Here is an 18,357-nt window from a genome sequence, read left to right as displayed (position 1 = left end):
GACAGCTTTGACAATTATGCCACATCCCTCCTTTAATTACACTACATGTTGTCCAGTTCATATTTTTTAGTGTTTTGTTTCTATGCTGCCCTTCCACAACACATCACAGTTACATTGAAAAGCTGTTCATAAAAAAGAATGACGTTGCCTTTGTGGCAAGTCAGTGCTAATCCATGGCTCTTTCTTATTTCCAAACAATGGTACCAGCAGCAGGACAAGAGTGATTCGAAAATATATAAATCAAAGTTGAAGCTAGCAATCTCCTACTTAGTTGCCAATCGCTATGATATCTCTCGCTGACGAAAGTGGGGTCGACCGATAGATTTTGGTAATAAGAGAGAGAATTGAACAAGAAGTACAAAAAAGTAATCAAAAAGGTAAGTTTAAACAAAGAACTATCGGACTTATTTATAAGCAATGAGTAGATTTACCAGCTGAGAGAAAAGGGAAAGAGGAGGATGAAAAGTAACAATACGCAACAGTGAACATAAATAATCAAATACATATCCCAGGTGGTACGCACACCACTCCAACAGGATGCAACAAGAGCTTAGTAGCAGGAAGCAGCTGTCCTACAAAGCACCTGTTTGGAGAACTAGGCAGATGAGTCTTCGCTGTAGTAGAGTACAAGGTGATGCGGGGAGGTGATCAATGCATATAGCAACAATGTCAATACAGAAGGTGATCAGTTTTGCAAAGGTGGTTTTATAGACCAGATTTTTAAAATCCAAAGGGAATCAAAGAGCAGGTCAAACGTGAGAGTTATGCACCATTTTCTTTGTAGAGGAGGCAAGCAGGTGTGGAACGACGATTAGAAGATACAATTCTTCGCTAAAGTGCAATGTCAAATTCCCTAGCTATCGTAAAGAAAAGTTTCAATTCTATTGAGGACACTGAGGCGAGGATTAGGCTTTTCTTTCTTCCCTTTAATCTTGATGATTATGGTAAGACCACCTTATTATCCTCCTGAAATATGGTGCACAATTCAGAAGCAACAGTTGGGTATTGAAGCTTACTAATGTGGCCAGGTGACGTTAGCATCATGTACGGCTGTTTTCCATGGTGAGGAGCCATTCTGCTCAAGTGGGCTAATATTAACCAAATTCATAATACACAGAGCTGTAGCACGCATAAGGAAAAAAGATGTAGGCCAATAAGAAGGCATTCAATGACCTAGTTATATGTCAAGCGGGATTCCACAGTCTGTTGCTGAACGCAGTAACCACTGCCAGACAAATTGCACAGCTTAATTAGCAAGGTATATAGGCAGATGTTCCATTATTCACTGATAAAGTGAATATGTTCCTGTTCTTGTCTGAAGTTCAGTGAAAACAATCTCAGCCACTTACTTAAGACTGGGACTTTGTGGGGCATTCTTTACTTTGTAAAGCATCCAAGATGTAGGAGGACAAACCCAGGTAGAAAATGAACCAGCACTTAAATAATCATCAAACCATCCCCAGAAAGTTTGGTCTTTTTGCCATACACAAAGCACAGATCGCATATTTGAAATGGGATAGTCAAAAAACATCTATTTATGGACAACCACATACTTAGAAGCTTAACTCAAGAGCTTTCTGATTTGGGTCTCCTTTGTGGAGCGTTTGAGGGCCTACTGGGGCCCTACACCTAAAAACCTAAGCATGTAATACAAAGGCAGCCATATTGCCCATTCCCATCAAGATCAAGCTTCTTCTGACCACAAGGAGAAAGGCTTCTGGGCCCGGGAATATGGTCCTTGCCTCCAGCATGTTTATGTGTTAAAGTGAATACTTTTTACCCCATGGAGCTTTTATAGAAAAGTCTATACAATCAGTCCTTCAGCCAAACTTCAAGATCTGTAACTATGCTTTGGGTTTGGCATTAGTTGGAGCCCTCTTACAGATCTGGATTGTAAGCTCAGAATCACATAAAGTGTTTAAAGGAAGCCAAGTATCCGAGAGGTAGTCCTATGCCAGGCTGAGCTGGCCAGCCCTGGTTTCAGAGTCCACTCTTTCTGAAGGTGGCCTTCAGTAGGATCAATTGGTGCTGAATTTCCATTTCACCCCGCTACCCTAGGAAGGTAAGGCCATTTCCCAAGGCATCTTAAGTGAATCATCCTGCTGGGATTTAGATATGATTTGGAGTTGTTTACCAAAAAACCCAAGTCAGGAGGATTTATCATGTCCAGCCTGAGTCTAGTTCTTCCATAGGCTTTTTATTCAGGAATTGGTCCACATATGGGAAGAAACTGGGATGTTGAATTTAAAGAAGAAGACACTGTCAGTGCTAGCAACCTGGTAAACAAACAATAATTTGCACTTAGACCATTGATTTAAATTGCTGTTTCACTATGACACACTTTAAGCGTTGTACATGTTCCTGGTACGCTGATTTGTAGAGTAGAAATATGTGATTTGTAAATGCACCGAGCCAACCAATTTTTATGATGAACTAGTGCAAGGACTTTAGAGAGTGTTTACACACTGAATTTCAAGAAAGCATGGAATATTGCATGAAGATCATATAGTTCCTGGATTGGACATTTCCATGTCCTCTTTTCTCTGATAAAAGTCATTGGAGCAGAAATTCGAAACTCTGTCAAGGACCCTTAGAAGAAGTTTGCGAGCCTGCCAGAGGTTCTGGAGAAACCTTTAGAGGGCCTGAGGGCCTGGGGATCTTGACAGCAGGACAGGACCGGATGGAGGAATCACCCTCCCCAGTTACACACATGAGGCACGTCAAGGTGGATCCTGTATTCATACCCCGTGATATGTGTAACAAGGGTTCGGCGAGTCCAAGAAATCTTTACGCTTCCAGGCAGCTGTAACTTTGTGATTTTGGTGTATAGTTGACGGAAGGCAAATGCTTAGTCCATGGTGGTTGCCCCAATGTGAACATTCCCAGCCTCTCTCACCCTTCAAAGCCCTGAAGGGCTGTTGGCTGGGGAACCAGCTTTCCCACTCTGAGTGGGGATTTCCCTGTGTGTTTATTCACCCAATCAATCTGCGAGAGAAGCTTCGCCATATGTCCATGGTTACCTTGGACACTGGGGGAATTCTGAAGGGGGTTTGTCCACCACATAGGAAATTAATAGGAGAGACTTCACCCTGCACCCATAATGCAGGCCTGTATGCAGTGTCCAATACAGGACCATAGAGCCAGTAGTTGATTACAATTAGATAGAAGGCTCAGTGTTATAAGGGAAAGTCTGCCATGCCTAGTCCTCCCTTCTAGGTAGATTTGTAGCACTTTCCCATGGCTTCCGGTTGTACCTCATTGTGCAAAATGAAAGATGTTCTTTCACAAGAAGGCAGAAAATCCAAAATGATAGACCTTGAAAAAGATAGCACCTTGGGTAGGGCCACCATTCCCACCAGTAATAATGAAAGAGAGGACCAGTGAATGATAACTCTCCTGAGGCATTCTAGCAGTGGCAGTACATTCTCCAACCCAACCCCATACTCCTTACCTGCTATTTAAACACTTAGATATTTGAACCAGTGCAGGTTTAGCTGAATTCCCATCGGATGAGTCCAGACAGTCACATCTACTGTGGGATTAAGAGGGAATAGCCTGGATTTGGTCCAAGCGACCTTGACGCCAGAGAAGGTGCCAAACTCGTTTAGGATTTTTATGGCCTGTGATGCGGACTGCACGGGCTTATTGTGTATATCAAGAGATCATTGGCTAATAAGGTCGCTCTGTTCCCCATGACTGGTGACCTGCGAAAACTAGTTATATTAGACTTAACCATTCACCTTTTGTGCAGCTGTTTTGCCGCGCTGCATTTTGCACGCTTGTCAGTAACAGTGATAATTTTTAATCTACGCAGAACATTAGGGTGTCTTCAAATTTCAAATGGACCAAGGTCAGTCATTTATTTGCCTTGCACAGTAGCTTCTTTTGCTGGTGATGTATTGACACCAGGTACATTCAAAACAAACATTTTGGTTTTGCTTTAGTTCTGGAATTCATCAAAGACACCAGTCTACATTTTCATATGAATATTAGACTAATCAAATTGTGTTGGAGCTTCAATTCCATACAAGGTATCGCAGAATTCAATCCAGTTCAAAGTGTAAGACGTTGTTGGGTTTTTCTACAAATCAACAATCACTCTGGCATGGATTGATTTGTTTTGGTACACATTCCATTTGTTCAGATGTGAAATATATATTGTGCTTGGGATTAAGATTTTTTTTCTCATGCACACCACTTTCCTCATTTGTACCATGACATATACTGTTCGTGGCAAACTAGTTTTTGATGGCTGCATGTTTTATCAGGACCTGTCCAAAATGTATTCACTGAGAACTGTGAACGATCCATGGAAACAAGACAGATATATATATTTTTGTTCTAAAAATAAATGTTATATTTATCTAGAAGAATGAACGGTGTTGCTCTGATTGAGAACCATGCTGGGCCCGAGCTCATTATATGGTAAATGAATTAGAAAACACAGTGATGTGATGGGTGGTTGGCAAAGGGAATTAAGCTGCTGAGAGCAGGACGTGCACAAGGAAACTGAAGGGATATGGCTACACAGCATAAAACCAGCCAACATAGTGAAGTTAGGAACCCAAAGGAGTTAGGTCCTTAGGCGGGATAGGGGCGGGCTGGACCTTTTATCATTCAATAGCACAAAACAATTGCCTGCACCCTACTTATTTAGTGAAATGTAATTATTCAAATAATAGATCATACCATTACTTATTCTCGGTTGATCTGGTACCTTAATTTGTACCATCCACTTTTTATTTCAAAGAATTTCATGCGTATTTTTTGTGCAGAAACCAGATACACTAACACATCTAACTTAATATATACACATACAAAAACATTACATATACAACAAAATGTTCACAATTTACATTACATAACATCCTAACACCATAATAATAAAATTACAATGCAACTGTTATTTGTTTTATCAAATTAGTTTCATAATTCATCATCGGACCACGTCAAATGCCCAGGGACGTTGGAAAGTTGTTCTCAAAGTCCTACTGTATATTTAATATACTGTCTATTCCCATTGGTATGCCGACGCGTTTCGAGTTAGGGCCATCAAGGTTCCCAAACTCTCCTCAGGGCCTTATGATTAATCTGTAGATTGATTCCCAGCGGAAACGATATGTTGAAGGGTTTTTCAATCAAAGGGAACTGTTTATCAATCTTCTGCCTGTGTCACCATGTCATCGCGCTGTCAATTCTCGTCTCGAGAAGTTATCGAGATCAGGTGCTTATGCGAATGGCTGCTTTTATTTCTCCGTTACCTGCGTTGTACGCATCTATCGTGCAGCTTGGATTCTGTGGCCTTCGTTGCTCTAAGACTTGGCCTTCAATTCCGGTCGCACTGAATGTGATTAAAGGATCTTGACATGCACTAAGGCGTTCGCTTCCGCGTCTAGTCAGATGGTTCCTGACTAGACGCGGAACGCGTACAACGCAGGTAACGGAGAAATAAAAGCAGCCATTCGCATAAGCACCTGATCTCGATAACTTCTCGAGACGAGAATTGACAGTTGCATTGTAATTTTATTATTATGGTGTTAGGATGTTATGTAATGTAAATTGTGAACATTTTGTTGTATATGTAATGTTTTTGTATGTGTATATATTAAGTTAGATGTGTCAGTGTATCTGGTTTCTGCACAAAAAATACGCATGAAATTCTTTGAAATAAAAAGTGGATGGTACAAATTAAGGTACCAGATCAACCGAGAATAAGTAATGGTATGATCTATTATTTGAATAATTACATTTCACTAAATAAGTAGGGTGCAGGCAATTGTTTTGTGCTATTGAACATAGTGAAGTTAGTCAGATTCATATGGCACTAATGAAAGCTGGATCAACCATGCGAAAGTTATTAGCAACAACAGGAGTTATCCTATATTATTAGCAACAAGCTGCCTACTCGGGGCTTGTGCCTGAAAATACAAATAAAGATGGCCAGATGCACAGGGGTTGTCTCTAGGAGCTTTGAGGCCATAGTTTTGATTGGCCTATGATAGACAGACTGCTGTGTCAAATGTTTCGGACAGTCGAGAAGGCTGAGGCTCTCTCGTTGGAAACCTAATGGACACCCTTCACCTCTGAATGTGGTGGAAACGGGTGTTCAAGCAAGGCCGAATCTTTGCCAATTTAAGGCAGGGTTTCCTCTCCGCTGAACTTTAAACAACCCCCGTATGCTGCTTCCCTGTCAGGGACGCCACACATCTCAACTATTGCCGCCATGTACAATGCACAGACATCTTTTTTTAGCGTCCCGTTTCACAAAAAAGCCAACTGGAAAAGAAAATGAGATTTTTACCATTCAAGATATATCCCAGGTAGAATTTCATACCCCCGATGGATCTCCCCCATTCTAGAATACAGATTTCATTGTGAATTTAGAAAAAAAAACGTTGGGTTCCCTTTTCAGTAAATAGATTTCAGACGCTTTGCTATCACACAAGACATTCAGGAGGCAATTCAATCTACTCATTAGACGTATCTAATGTCTGAGAAGCAGTCAGGACTCGAAGACATGCAATTAGGGTTCTCAGCCTGCCAGGTTTGGAGAATGTTCCATTAACATTATTCTCAGTGGCAGAAGGCCCAGTAGCACCCAAAAGGCCCAGTACCACCCAAAAAGGCCCAGTACCACCCAAAAAGGCCCAGTACCACCCAAAAAGGCCCAGTACCACCCAAAAAGGCCCAGTACCACCCAGAAGGCCCAGTACCACCCAGAAGGCCCAGTACCACCCAGAAGGCCCAGTACCACCCAGAAGGCCCAGTACCACCCAGGAGGCCGAGTACCACCCAGGAGGCCCAGTACCACCCAGGAGGCCCAGTACCACCCAGGAGGCCCAGTACCACCCAGAAGACACCTAGAGTACAAACTGAATTTTCAGCTAGGTAAATACATGGGAGAATTTGCTACAGTGGCTCAAAAACAGAAAAGAGGGTGAGGGTAGATTAAAGGACTTTTAGGACTCAGAAATTTAGAAAGAGGCCAGCTGACTGAGCTGAGGTGCGTGCTAGGGCAATCAGACCACAGGAGGCAGCAAGTATCAAGACAAGGTTAAGAACACACATTAGTTGACAGTGTTTTGCACAAAAGAGTTCATCCAAATTAGGCAACAGAAGATCTGCTTGAATAAGCGCAAAATGCAGGTGCTTAGACTTTACTTCCAAACTCAAAGTCCCAATGCCCTTACAAAGCATTATTTCTGCACTACTGTCAATAATGTCTTTTCTTATTGTAGGCAGACCATCTTCCAGACTTGTCCAATCTTGCAGCCAGCCGATTTCATACATGTGGGAAACCAGAAAGTTCTGTGTTCAGCCCAATTTATAATTCCAATCAGGGTAGAAATGTCTAATTCCGATTGAATCAGAATTTCAAAAGCCTTTTAATGAGGGCCTCTGTAGAGAATAAGGCATTAGAATATGCAACACCTGTAAAACATCCCTTTCTTATCTAATCCTGTTTTCAGAATGTCCTTTGTTTTCCCATTTAGCCTTACTGCTATCTGGATTATATTTCTTTAATCCATCATTCAGCTCTTCTTTGTACAGAAGGCTCTTGAACTTCAGTTGGGACTTCTCAATCTTCACTTCAAACCCAGTCTTATCCAGTAGGCACTTTCAAATGACCTTAAAGGCAGGGCTGGTGGTAGCTGTGCCCAGAATACCACAGGCAAGTGTGCAATAGTCTGCAAACAAGTGAAAAAGACAACATGTATAAAATAAAGTAAAAACAAAGGAACTCACTTATCTGTAAACCAAAAAGCACCACTGATGCAATGGTGGAAAGCACAATCGCGGCTGCAGCAGAAAATCCTTTCATGATGTTGTCTGTGTACTTCACCACAACAGACGTATAGAGACCTCCAACGCTGCCCAGGACTGGGAGGGAAACAGAACCACAAGCCAATTAACAAAATCAAACAGTGACTATCACCAAAACAAAGAAAGCCGTCAGTGCTGGAGTGACTATAAATGTATTTTAAATTCAAGACTGCTTTTACATCAGGTGACCATTCTAAAACACAGTTGCTGCATTTAGAACGTTCTATTCTGTTTGTACCGAATGCTACATAAAACATGTTTGCAAATACACAGCAAAAAAAATCACACGTCTACGTAAGCATTTAGCCAGGATATAAAAAAACAACATTCAAGAGAGGTGGAATCCAATAGACGTTTCCAATAATACAGAATGTATTTAGTTTATCCGATGTATAAATTACATGGTTGATGTTGGCGGACATTTCTGATGCGTATTGTAATGCAGAATAATATTTCAGTTAACAGAAACATGGTGTGCTGGGTTACGATAACCTCTAAAAAAATACCACTTTCTTTACTGAATTTGTCTGCATAATCGTAAATAATGAATAATACTAGGCATCACGTGGAGAATGTTCAATGCTTTCTAATGATGCCTCAAAAACAACATATTTATCATTTGGGTAGTTTAAATGTAGTTAATCCTACAGAATATTTCTGGTGCACAAGAGAGAGGACTGAAGTCATACACATATTGAATGTTACATACTTCAAGCAGAAGGGTATATTTCTTTTAATACTTCACCTTTGCAGGTACCATTTGCTTGTGTCTAAAAGAAATGTAATTGTGGTTGACACTTGGACCTGGCTCAGCTCCATTTTATTTGGACAGCTGCATTGAGCCTCCACAGGCCCTCCGACGAGAGATGCTGTGAAGCACATACACCCAGAAAATTAGATTGGCTCGCCATAAGCAGCTTAGCTATGTAAATTAAGGGTTTGACATGGTCTGTGAAAACCTAAAAATAATCTCCAACAGTAGAAAGGCTTTTGCTTTCAGATGAACCATCTTCCTTCCAAAAAGGTGCATGAAACCCTCTTCTCGGGGAACAAAAATCTGTATATTTTAAGGCTTGAGTAAAGCCTCGAATAGGTTTGGAAAATAATGTGCGAACTAACTGGTGAGAAGGAAAGAAAGAATTGAAGGCTCTTCATGTAGGCCCAGAACAGGAGTTTGAGACAAATTCTACAAAGGACACTGCAGGGTCAATTCGACCCAGCTAGTCAATTAAGAGAAAATGCCATTAACTCCAATAGCCATAGCAGCTTTGGAACTAGCCTTGGAATGGTAAAGGACACAAACGGCAGATGGATACAAAAGATGAAGGCCATTCAAAGTATAACATGAGACTATGAACTGCATGTGTGTAATCCTGTATGGGAAGAGCAGAAGCATGTCAGAAAGGACATCTGTCTTCAAGGTTCTGGTGCTGCTTCACTCACTGGGAGCCCCATACAATGGCTTGTAACAAAGGGGTCCTGCTGTACGAGGACATTTTGCTCTGACTGCACCCTCGGATGAATGGAACTGTCACATACAAACCTGAGGCGTGCAACCCCTTGGTCATTCATGACGCTATCTAAAGTGGTGAACACCCATTTGTGTGAACTCCTGAGTGCCAGCTCCAATATAAGGTGGCATAGAGCTAACTACAATTAACGCACCCTGGAACAATCTGAGAGGGGCATGCAGACCTCGAAGTCGGAGACATTGGTGGCTACCTGTTATCTGTATTACTCTCCAAGCCACAGAGGGCTGTGCCAGAGAGGAGAGCCAAGATAGCAGAAACAAGCAAGGAAGCAGGATGTTGCTCTCCAGGCTTGAGATGCCCTCAAATCCCAGTAGAGAATATAATTAATACCCCCATATGCAGAGGTTCCTGCACCATTTTCTACTGTTCTTGGCAAACTAGTTTTGGACAGTTGTTTTTTATCAGCACACGCACTAAATGTATGCACTGTGGACTGTGAAAGATCTATGAACATAGGACACATATAGATATACATGTGCGTGAGTGCATGTGAGTGCATGTGTATGAGTATATATATATATATATATATATAGAATCTTAATTGCTCTAGCGTTTATTTGCGCATATTAGTTAAATATGCTGAAAGTGACCGAATCAAATTGCAGACCGACATTGATGCCTTGGAGGATGAAATTTCCAAGATAGAAGTCTCTGACACAATTAATAAAATGAGAACTGATATGATGACCCGTTTGGCCAAGGAAGAAGAGACAATAAAAAAAAGAAAAGCTTTTAAATTCGAGAGAGATCGGATCGACTACTTAAATGGACAAGTTTTCACCTTCGCAAAGAGGTATGATGCAGTTAAGGCAAAAGCACGTTTAAACATGATATCATGCCAACAAAAGGAAGATACCTTGCTACCTGCTACCTCTTTCTCCAGCTTAAGCTCAGCTGTGGAGAGTGATCCGGAACCGGATTCAAACCGTGAAACAGCTTTGGGGTTTACCAAGCTCACCCTGGCACAGGAGGTCGACTGCTTGTGCCAGGATCGACGCGAAACCCTAAGATCATACAAGCCCCGTGCACAACAACAAAAAAACAGCGGGCAAACAACAAACGCTGGCAGCGTCGGAAATGCCGTGCCCGGAAGCTCAAACGACAACAACCCGGGCAGAACGGGACGCTGGAATCGCAATCAACGGAAGACGCGGAAGCAGAAACAAAATCAGTAGTCAATCTCTCAAATATCAAACTCACTTCAGCTGAGACTGCGGTACTTAATTTGGGACTTTCATATTGCCCTCCATGCAATATGAACTATGCTGACACTCGCATGGATATTTACAGGTTCACAAGGAAACTCAAACTTAAAAAATTCTTTGAACTACATCCGAAAAAGATTACTGAACCTGAAATTCCATCTAGTCCCACTTTTTCCAGCAGCCAAAGCCAGGCCAACTTTAATACAATCTGGGATTTACAAAATCAGTCCTCCTTGGGGAATCTGAGGGATGTTCCTCTAGAACCAATTGAACAGCGAGTTACCCCTTTTAAGCCGAAATCTACCTTTCAACCAATCATGGTTCATGACAATCTGGACACATTTCAGGAAAGTGTGGTCCGTGACATTAAACATCTTTATACCACCATCAACAAGAAAAAGCTTCATATTTCTAAACAAAATCAATGTTACAAACAACTAATTGTGAAACTTAAAAAGAACAATAATGTCATTGTCAAGCAGGCCGATAAGGGCGGCAACGTGGTCCTGTGGCCTAGGGACATGTATTTACAACAGGCGGATTCACAACTGAATGACATATCCTGTTACCGCAGAAGTAACATACAGATTGTAAAAAATACATGGACTGCACAACATCAAAAATTACAAGTGTGGAGAAGTGCGGGGTTACTCACACATGAGGAATTCAAATACCTTAAGAAAGATTATCCTGTCATTCCCTCTTGGTATTTACTCCCCAAGATTCACAAAGACACCCATGTACCACCTGGCCGTCCGATTATCTCGGCCATAGACAGCTCTCTGGAACACGTGTCCAAATACATCGACTTTTTTTTTACAAAGCCATGTTAAAAATCTTCCTTCCTATGTTAAGGATTCTTTTGATTTTCTTGCAAAAATTGAACACTTCATCTGGGAGGACAACATGGTACTTATGACTTTGGATGTTTCATCCCTTTATACCTCAATCAGACATGAGGATGGACTCAGGGCTTTGGACCATTACCTGAATAAAGACTTACCTCTCCCCACGGCACATAATAAAATGCTGGTTGACATGACCAGAATGTGCCTAGAACAGAATTTTTTCATTTTCAATGGCGCAATTTACCATCAGGTCAGAGGTGTGGCGATGGGGGCCTGTTTCTCACCTAGCTACGCGTGTCTTCACGTTGGGCTATGGGAGGAACAGGTCCTAGTCGGTCAGCACCATGATTTCTTTTCTTATAATATTGTTTTTTATTTGCGTTATATTGATGATGTTTTCTTGATTTGGAGGGGTGGTGAGGAAGAGGCCAGAAAGTTTGTTGATTTGATTAATTTAAACACCATTAATCTGAATTTTACGGCGAACTTTAGCACTGAGTCTATCTGTTTCTTAGATGTTGAGGTACTTGTGGAGGGTACTAGTCTTAACACCAGACTGTACAGGAAGCCGAGTGCAGGGAATACTATCTTGCACTCCAACAGTCAACACCCAGCACACTTAATTCGGAGCATTCCCTTTGGGGAAATGCTCAGAATAAGAAGAATCTGCAGCACAGATGCCGAATGCGCGGCTGCGCAGGAGGCATGCAGATTACGCTTCCTGGCAAGAGGCTACTCCACTGGAATTTTGGCCAAGGCTATCATACGTTCCAACTCAGTGAGCAGGCAGGAGGCATTAATACCCAGAATGAGGAATGCTCAACTGAATAATGATGTGACCAAGGATGCTCAAACTTGTTCCTCCAGAGCTATTTTAACATTTAACCGACAACACGGGGCTCTTCGTAAAATTATCAATAGAAATTGGAACTTAGTTCGCAGTGACCCTGTGATTGGTCACATGGTGGACACTAAACCGATTCTTACTTTCAGAAGATCCCCCTCAATGTCCAAGGCTCTGGTTAACAATACTTTAGAACCTAAGATTTCTACCACTTGGTCAGCATTGAAGAAGGGTTTAAGACTTGCCCCCAATGTAAGGCCTGCCGCTTTGGCAGCAATAGGACACATTTTAAAAGTCCTTTTTTCGAGCATCCTACCGCCATTTCTAAGTGGCTCACATGCAAAACAGAATATGCCGTCTATGTGTTGGAGTGCCCGTGTGGGCTACAATATGTGGGCAGCACTAAGCTGCCCGCCCACAAGCGGATACTCCAACACATACGGGCAATTTCTGGACATGACCAAAATTATCCGGTTGCCAGGCATTTCCAGGACAAACATCTAGGTGTCCCTGATTTACTTCTGTTCTTTTTAATTGATTGTGTTGAGGCCTGGAGGAGAGGAGGTGACCGTGAGGCCAAGCTCCGTCTCCTGGAGACTCGATATATTCTGGAATTGAACACCAAAAATCCGAATGGCCTCAATGACAGGGAAGACCTTTATACTTGCCTCTAGAATCAACTTTTATGCCTGCCCATGCCTGTCCGGATATTTTAATAATCATTGAACTGTTCCCTGTAAAGTTGTTTCCTGATGTACATACGATGAATTTTTCTCTTTTTTATCTTCAGTATATAACCGTTTCTGATTTTAACCTTGGAATCACTAATGATTAATACTTTGCACTTTGCTAAACTTTGCACTTTACATTATGCACTTTATATGCCTATGACTATTATTGTGACTTGCCCACTTGGGCCCAATTCTGAATGCATATTTTTATTGCGTCATCCATTTGCTGCTATCGGATTCTCATTATTTGCACTATTTGTAAATATTATATTCTTTTATACATATCGGAATATTTGGGTTTTAACACTTCAGAATGTACATAGATGAATTTACTTATCGTGTGCATATATATGTTAGTGTTTCTTATTGATCAAGTTTTGCAATTTCCACATGTTTTTATCTTGTATCTATCAATTTACATATATAATTGGTTGAAAATATGTAAATTGCTTAATCTTGAATCATGATAGCCCACTTGGGCTTTACCTACTATTCCGTTGTATATGTTTGCAGCAATCATGATATGAAGTATTTCCTTCATTTCTATGACACAATGTAATGCACTGTCACTTTAAAAGTCTAGCTCGATGCACGCTGTTTGTCATGTGATCAAGCCTCCCTGGAGGCGAAACGCGTCATGGCGGCAGCGCTGGCTCCTACGAAATAAACACTGTTCACCAGCACCTTTTGGGTCGGCTCTTTGTTACAAGCATTCGGACATCTGTTGTTCTGTGTGACAAGATTCGCCATATATATATATATATATATTCACTGAAAAAAACATAGGTTTCAGGGGCGTTATAGTTAGCTGGACATTTCACTCGTACAAAACCATTGAAATTCCCCCGTTATAGTTAGTTCAGCTAACTATAACTCGCGAGTCCGCAATGCACTGCTGATGATGTCACATATTACAATACTCATGACATGGTCAGTGACATCACTGATGACATCTAAAATGAATAAGTCCCCTTGAATCCAGAGGGTCCCTAGGGGCAAATTACCCACTAGGTAGCTCCAGTAAGCGCCATTGCAGAGAGGTGTAAAAAGGGGCACGGCCTGCACCACAGCGCAGTGGCGCTTACTGGAAGCACCTGGTGGGCTAGTTGGCCCCCAGGGTCGCTCAGGATTGAAGGGGAATTATTTCCCCAACTTAAAATGCGCCACAGGGCGTGTTTGCATACGTCACCTCACCCCCCGTCCCCTCCCTTCACCACTGTGTAAACGCGCCCTGTGGCCATTTTAAGTTGAGAGATTAAGTGCCCTTGAATCCTAAGGGTCCCTAGGCTCAAACTAGCCCACTAGGTACCTCCAGTAAGCGCCACAGAGCTACGTTACAGAGAGCTGTAAAAAGGGGCGTGGCCTCTGAACTCCTGTCTGCAACGCAGCTCTCTGGTGCATACTGGAGATACCTGTTGGGCTAGTTGGCCCTCTGGGACCCTCAGTATTGAAAGAGAATTAATTCCCAAACTTACAACTTGCCACGGGCGTGTTTGCACAATGGTGAAGGAAGGGGGCATGGCCTGAGGTGACATGTCTGCGAACACGCCCTGTGGCGCGTTTCAAGTTCGAGAATTAATTCCTCCTCAATCCTGAGGGTCCCTGAGGGCCAACTAGCCCACCAGGTACCTCCAGTATGCGCCAGAGAGCTGCGTTGCAGAGAGGTGTTCAGAAGCCACGCCCCATGGCGCTTACTGGAGGTACCTGGTGGGTTAGTTGGCTCCCAGGGACCCTCAGGATTGAAGAGGTATTAATTCCTCAACTTAAAACGCGCCACAGGGCGTGTTTGCACACATGTCACCTCAGGCCCCGCTCCCTCCCTTCACCCCAGTGCAAACGCGCCCTGTGGCGCGTTTTAAGTTGGGGGATAAACTCCCATTGAATACTGAGGGTCCCTGGGGTGCAACTAGCCCACCAGCTACCTCCATTAAGGGCCACAGAGCTGCGTTGCAGAGAGGTGTAAAAAGGGGCGAGGCCTTAGAATACCTCTCTGCAACGCAGCCCCCTGGCGCATACTGGAGGTTCCTGGTGGGCTAGTTTGCCCCCAGGGACCCCCAGTATTCTAGGGGAATTCGTTCCCCATCTGCAAACGTGCCAGGGGTGTTTACTGGAAAGCCCCCCTTTTTCTAATTTATTGGCGCTGGAGACCCCATACCCTAGGGCCTGCCCCCTAATTTTTTTTCTTTAATGAAAAAATCGGGAAGGGGACCGCGTGGGCCCCCCTCCCGAGGCCATAATCTACCCTGGGGACCCCATCCCCCGGGGCCAGCCTTTGTTTATTTTTTTACTTTCTAAATTTTGTGGAGGGGGGCCCCTACCGGGCCACTAATAGCCCCGGGGGACAACGTCCCCCGAGGCTGGCCCTCTCCGTTGGGGACGTCCCCAATCACCCCACGGTCCCGCCGGCTCCCCCGTTCCTCGGGAGCCTGCATTGCTTTTCCACATGGGGAGCTGCTAAGATGCAGCTCCCCGTGTGGAAAAGCAATTTGGTTTGCGTTTAGAAAGAGAGAGCAGGGTTCCCTGCTCGCTCTTTCAAAATGCAAACCAAGTTTGCTGTGGCAGGCTCCCACCCTGCCATAAAAAAAAGGGCACTTTCTGAACAAAGGGCTACCTTTTTGCAAAATATGATGTAATTCCGTCCAGCAGTTTGGGCTGTGCCATGTCTAAAATTTCCTATGGGAAATAACATGGGGAAAACGCGTTTTGAGACCCCCCTTTTTCCTCAGCCCCTGCTTGTCGAATCACCCCAAACCTTCAGGATAAGAGCAGACCCGAGCGCCCCACGGGTTTTGAAAATTTCGCGAAGATTTGTCAATCGGCGCCAACGTTATTGCAAATAGAATGTTACGGATTTCCTAAGGAAACTAGGTCCTAACTATAACTACCTACTGGCGACCGCCGGTAGGTAATATATTACATATATATATATATATAGATATATAACTGTCTATGTGTGCGTATATAAGTAGTTTTGAATGGCTGCATCATCTCACTGGAATGACATCACAGGAAAAATATAATTGTTAATATGGAGTGTCGACTTGTATCTATTACTCCTGAGAGCTTGGAGGTGAGTGATGGCACACATACAGAGTTGTTGATGAAACACTTGAGGGAGTTTTCCAGTCACAATTACTTTTGAAGAGGACAAAATGAAGCCAAAAACAACAAGAAAGGTTTATTCCCTTCTAGATTTTCCTCTCTTCATCTTAAGTAGAACACAGGGGTGAGGATGATGCAATGAGGGAGAATAGCATTCACTTGCCTCAAAAGGGGTCCCTAATGCTAGCATCCCCTTGATACTTGCAACAGATCATCAAAAATATTGAGATGGAAGGGACCTCCATCAAGGATATGTTTGATAATGTCAAACATCTGTGTATAAGTGACAAGGATGTGCTATATTATAAGAGTGTAACAAGTTTATTAAATGAAGATTAAATTGGGGGTTCTGGAAGTACAGACGGAGTCACAACATATGTTCAATGAACAGGCACTTGCTTGAGTTGTGTGCCTTGAAGCTCAAGTAGAACACCTTACAAATGCAGTCCCGAAAGCTACTTTCTGCCTTTCAGAAGAACCTGGGTTGCATGTGAGCAGCGCCAGGATTGGACAAGGGCGTTTCAGCATCCAATTCCTGCAAAGAAGAGGTCCGGAGTGAGGACCTCGCGTTTTGGTAAGTTTTATTTATTTATTTATAATATTTTGCCTCCCCTCACCCCAGTAGATGCCAGCCACCACTGGGAGAACCTACAGTTCGTGAGGTTAACACCTTGATCAATGTGATCAATATAATTTAATCTTTCCCTAGGTGGATCCCATTGGTTTCCCAACCGGACTATTGGGGCAGTGAAGCTAAGCAACAGGAGCAAAAACAATCTTTGTGGAGTGGGGAAATGCCTTTTTGTCTTAACCCATCCACTCTGTTTTCCACTTTTGTTCTGATCTGATCTGGCAGAAGAAAACCTACTTTGCATTTCTCAAACTATTTCTCTTTTTGTGCTGAAAAATAAATATCAACAGTACTCATATCAAAATGTTTGCTTGTACTCATTATTTTAATATAAGGGGAATCCATCCTAAATGGTCCCGACACCTTTTTACAGAGACATTTGTGAAAGCAATGGTTCCACATTTATGAGATAGCTAGACATTATTTTAATCTCGGCTAGACATTTTTATTGATTAGAAGGTCGGGTTCAGGATCTTGAAAACTAGTAAACCCAATAGCTCTGGATAGGGTAACTGTATTAAACTTTGTATGTAGAAAATGCCATCTTCGTCTGAATTCTATACAGAGTCTTTGCTATTTTGCATTAAACAATCAATCTTCTGGGCACCCGTGTATCCAAAAAGCTTTGCCAATAAAAGGAGCACTTTTCTCCTTCTGAATTTTAGTCTGGTTTCCAAGCACACTCTGTGGCTGGTCCAGTCTCTATGAACATCGTGAAAGATTTGTTACCAGTATTTTCCTATCACTTTTAGAAGTGTAGATAGCTACTGATAAAAACACAGGATTTCTATCATACATAGATGTATGCCATTCAGCCTTTCCTTTAGGAAGACAGTACAGTGCTTGTCCTTCCATTTATTTGGATGGAGCTACAACTGTGATAAAATAGAGCAGGACTGCATTTGCAGCTGTGGGTATTTTGTCATCTTACCTCAAGGGCAAAATGTCTCATCCTAGCATACCTTATCTCAGATTTTCAATTTACCCGCCTTCTCTCAATTTCCGCAGTCTAAGCTTCTTTCTTGCACTCCCACCTCACTTTTGAATAGTTTCAAAATGAGTGAGGAGGTCTAGATCAGAACAGCTAGGTTAAATTCATTTGAGATCTAACCAGGATCTATAGGAGCATTCATCACAACACAATGGTTTGGAGTACATATATCTTCCTTTTGAGCACACTAGAGGTCAAAGCAGTGCTGAGAATCTCAGGGCACGCTCTGGAGACACACACAGGTGTTCAAGGATACTCAAGGTGTTCATGCCACCTGTGGAATCTAGAAATTAAATATTTGTACATTGGTACTTTGGAGCACTCAAGGGCTGGCAATCGTAAGTGTTGTGGACCTGACTCCTTGACCCATGGAGACTGGCACTGTGGGTAATACAATTCAAGGACACCAAAATGAACGGTTTACCTTGTCACTGGGGGTTGTGGCACTTACTGACATTACCAACAGAGGCCTTCATAGACACTTAACACATTAGTTCTGTAGCTGCTGCCATTCAATGATACTAGATAAACTAAAGAAATTAGTGACTTTCAGTTGTAGGGTGTAAATACTCTGGCATTCAAATCTTAGCTGTAAAGAGCACATTGGCTCTGACCTAAAGGGGGAGTAGGGCTTAGTAGGAATGGGTTA

General features: G+C 42.6%; 1 protein-coding gene across 2 annotated transcripts in view; it reads right to left on the bottom strand.

Annotated features, from left to right (window-relative positions):
- Positions 1–18,357, bottom strand: part of SLC35A1 (solute carrier family 35 member A1) — a 416,391-nt gene that overhangs the window by 191,372 nt on the left and 206,662 nt on the right. For both annotated transcript variants that reach the window (XM_078648192.1, XM_078648193.1), the window contains exon 7: positions 7,747–7,881. In XM_078648192.1, coding sequence (XP_078504318.1) covers positions 7,747–7,881 — 135 coding nt within the window. The remainder of the gene's footprint in view (positions 1–7,746; positions 7,882–18,357) is intronic.

This window comes from Lissotriton helveticus, chromosome 6 (genome assembly GCF_964261635.1).
Source record: "Lissotriton helveticus chromosome 6, aLisHel1.1, whole genome shotgun sequence".
Classification (NCBI taxonomy): Eukaryota; Metazoa; Chordata; class Amphibia; order Caudata; family Salamandridae; genus Lissotriton; species Lissotriton helveticus.
This window is presented reverse-complemented; position numbering and strand designations above follow the sequence as displayed.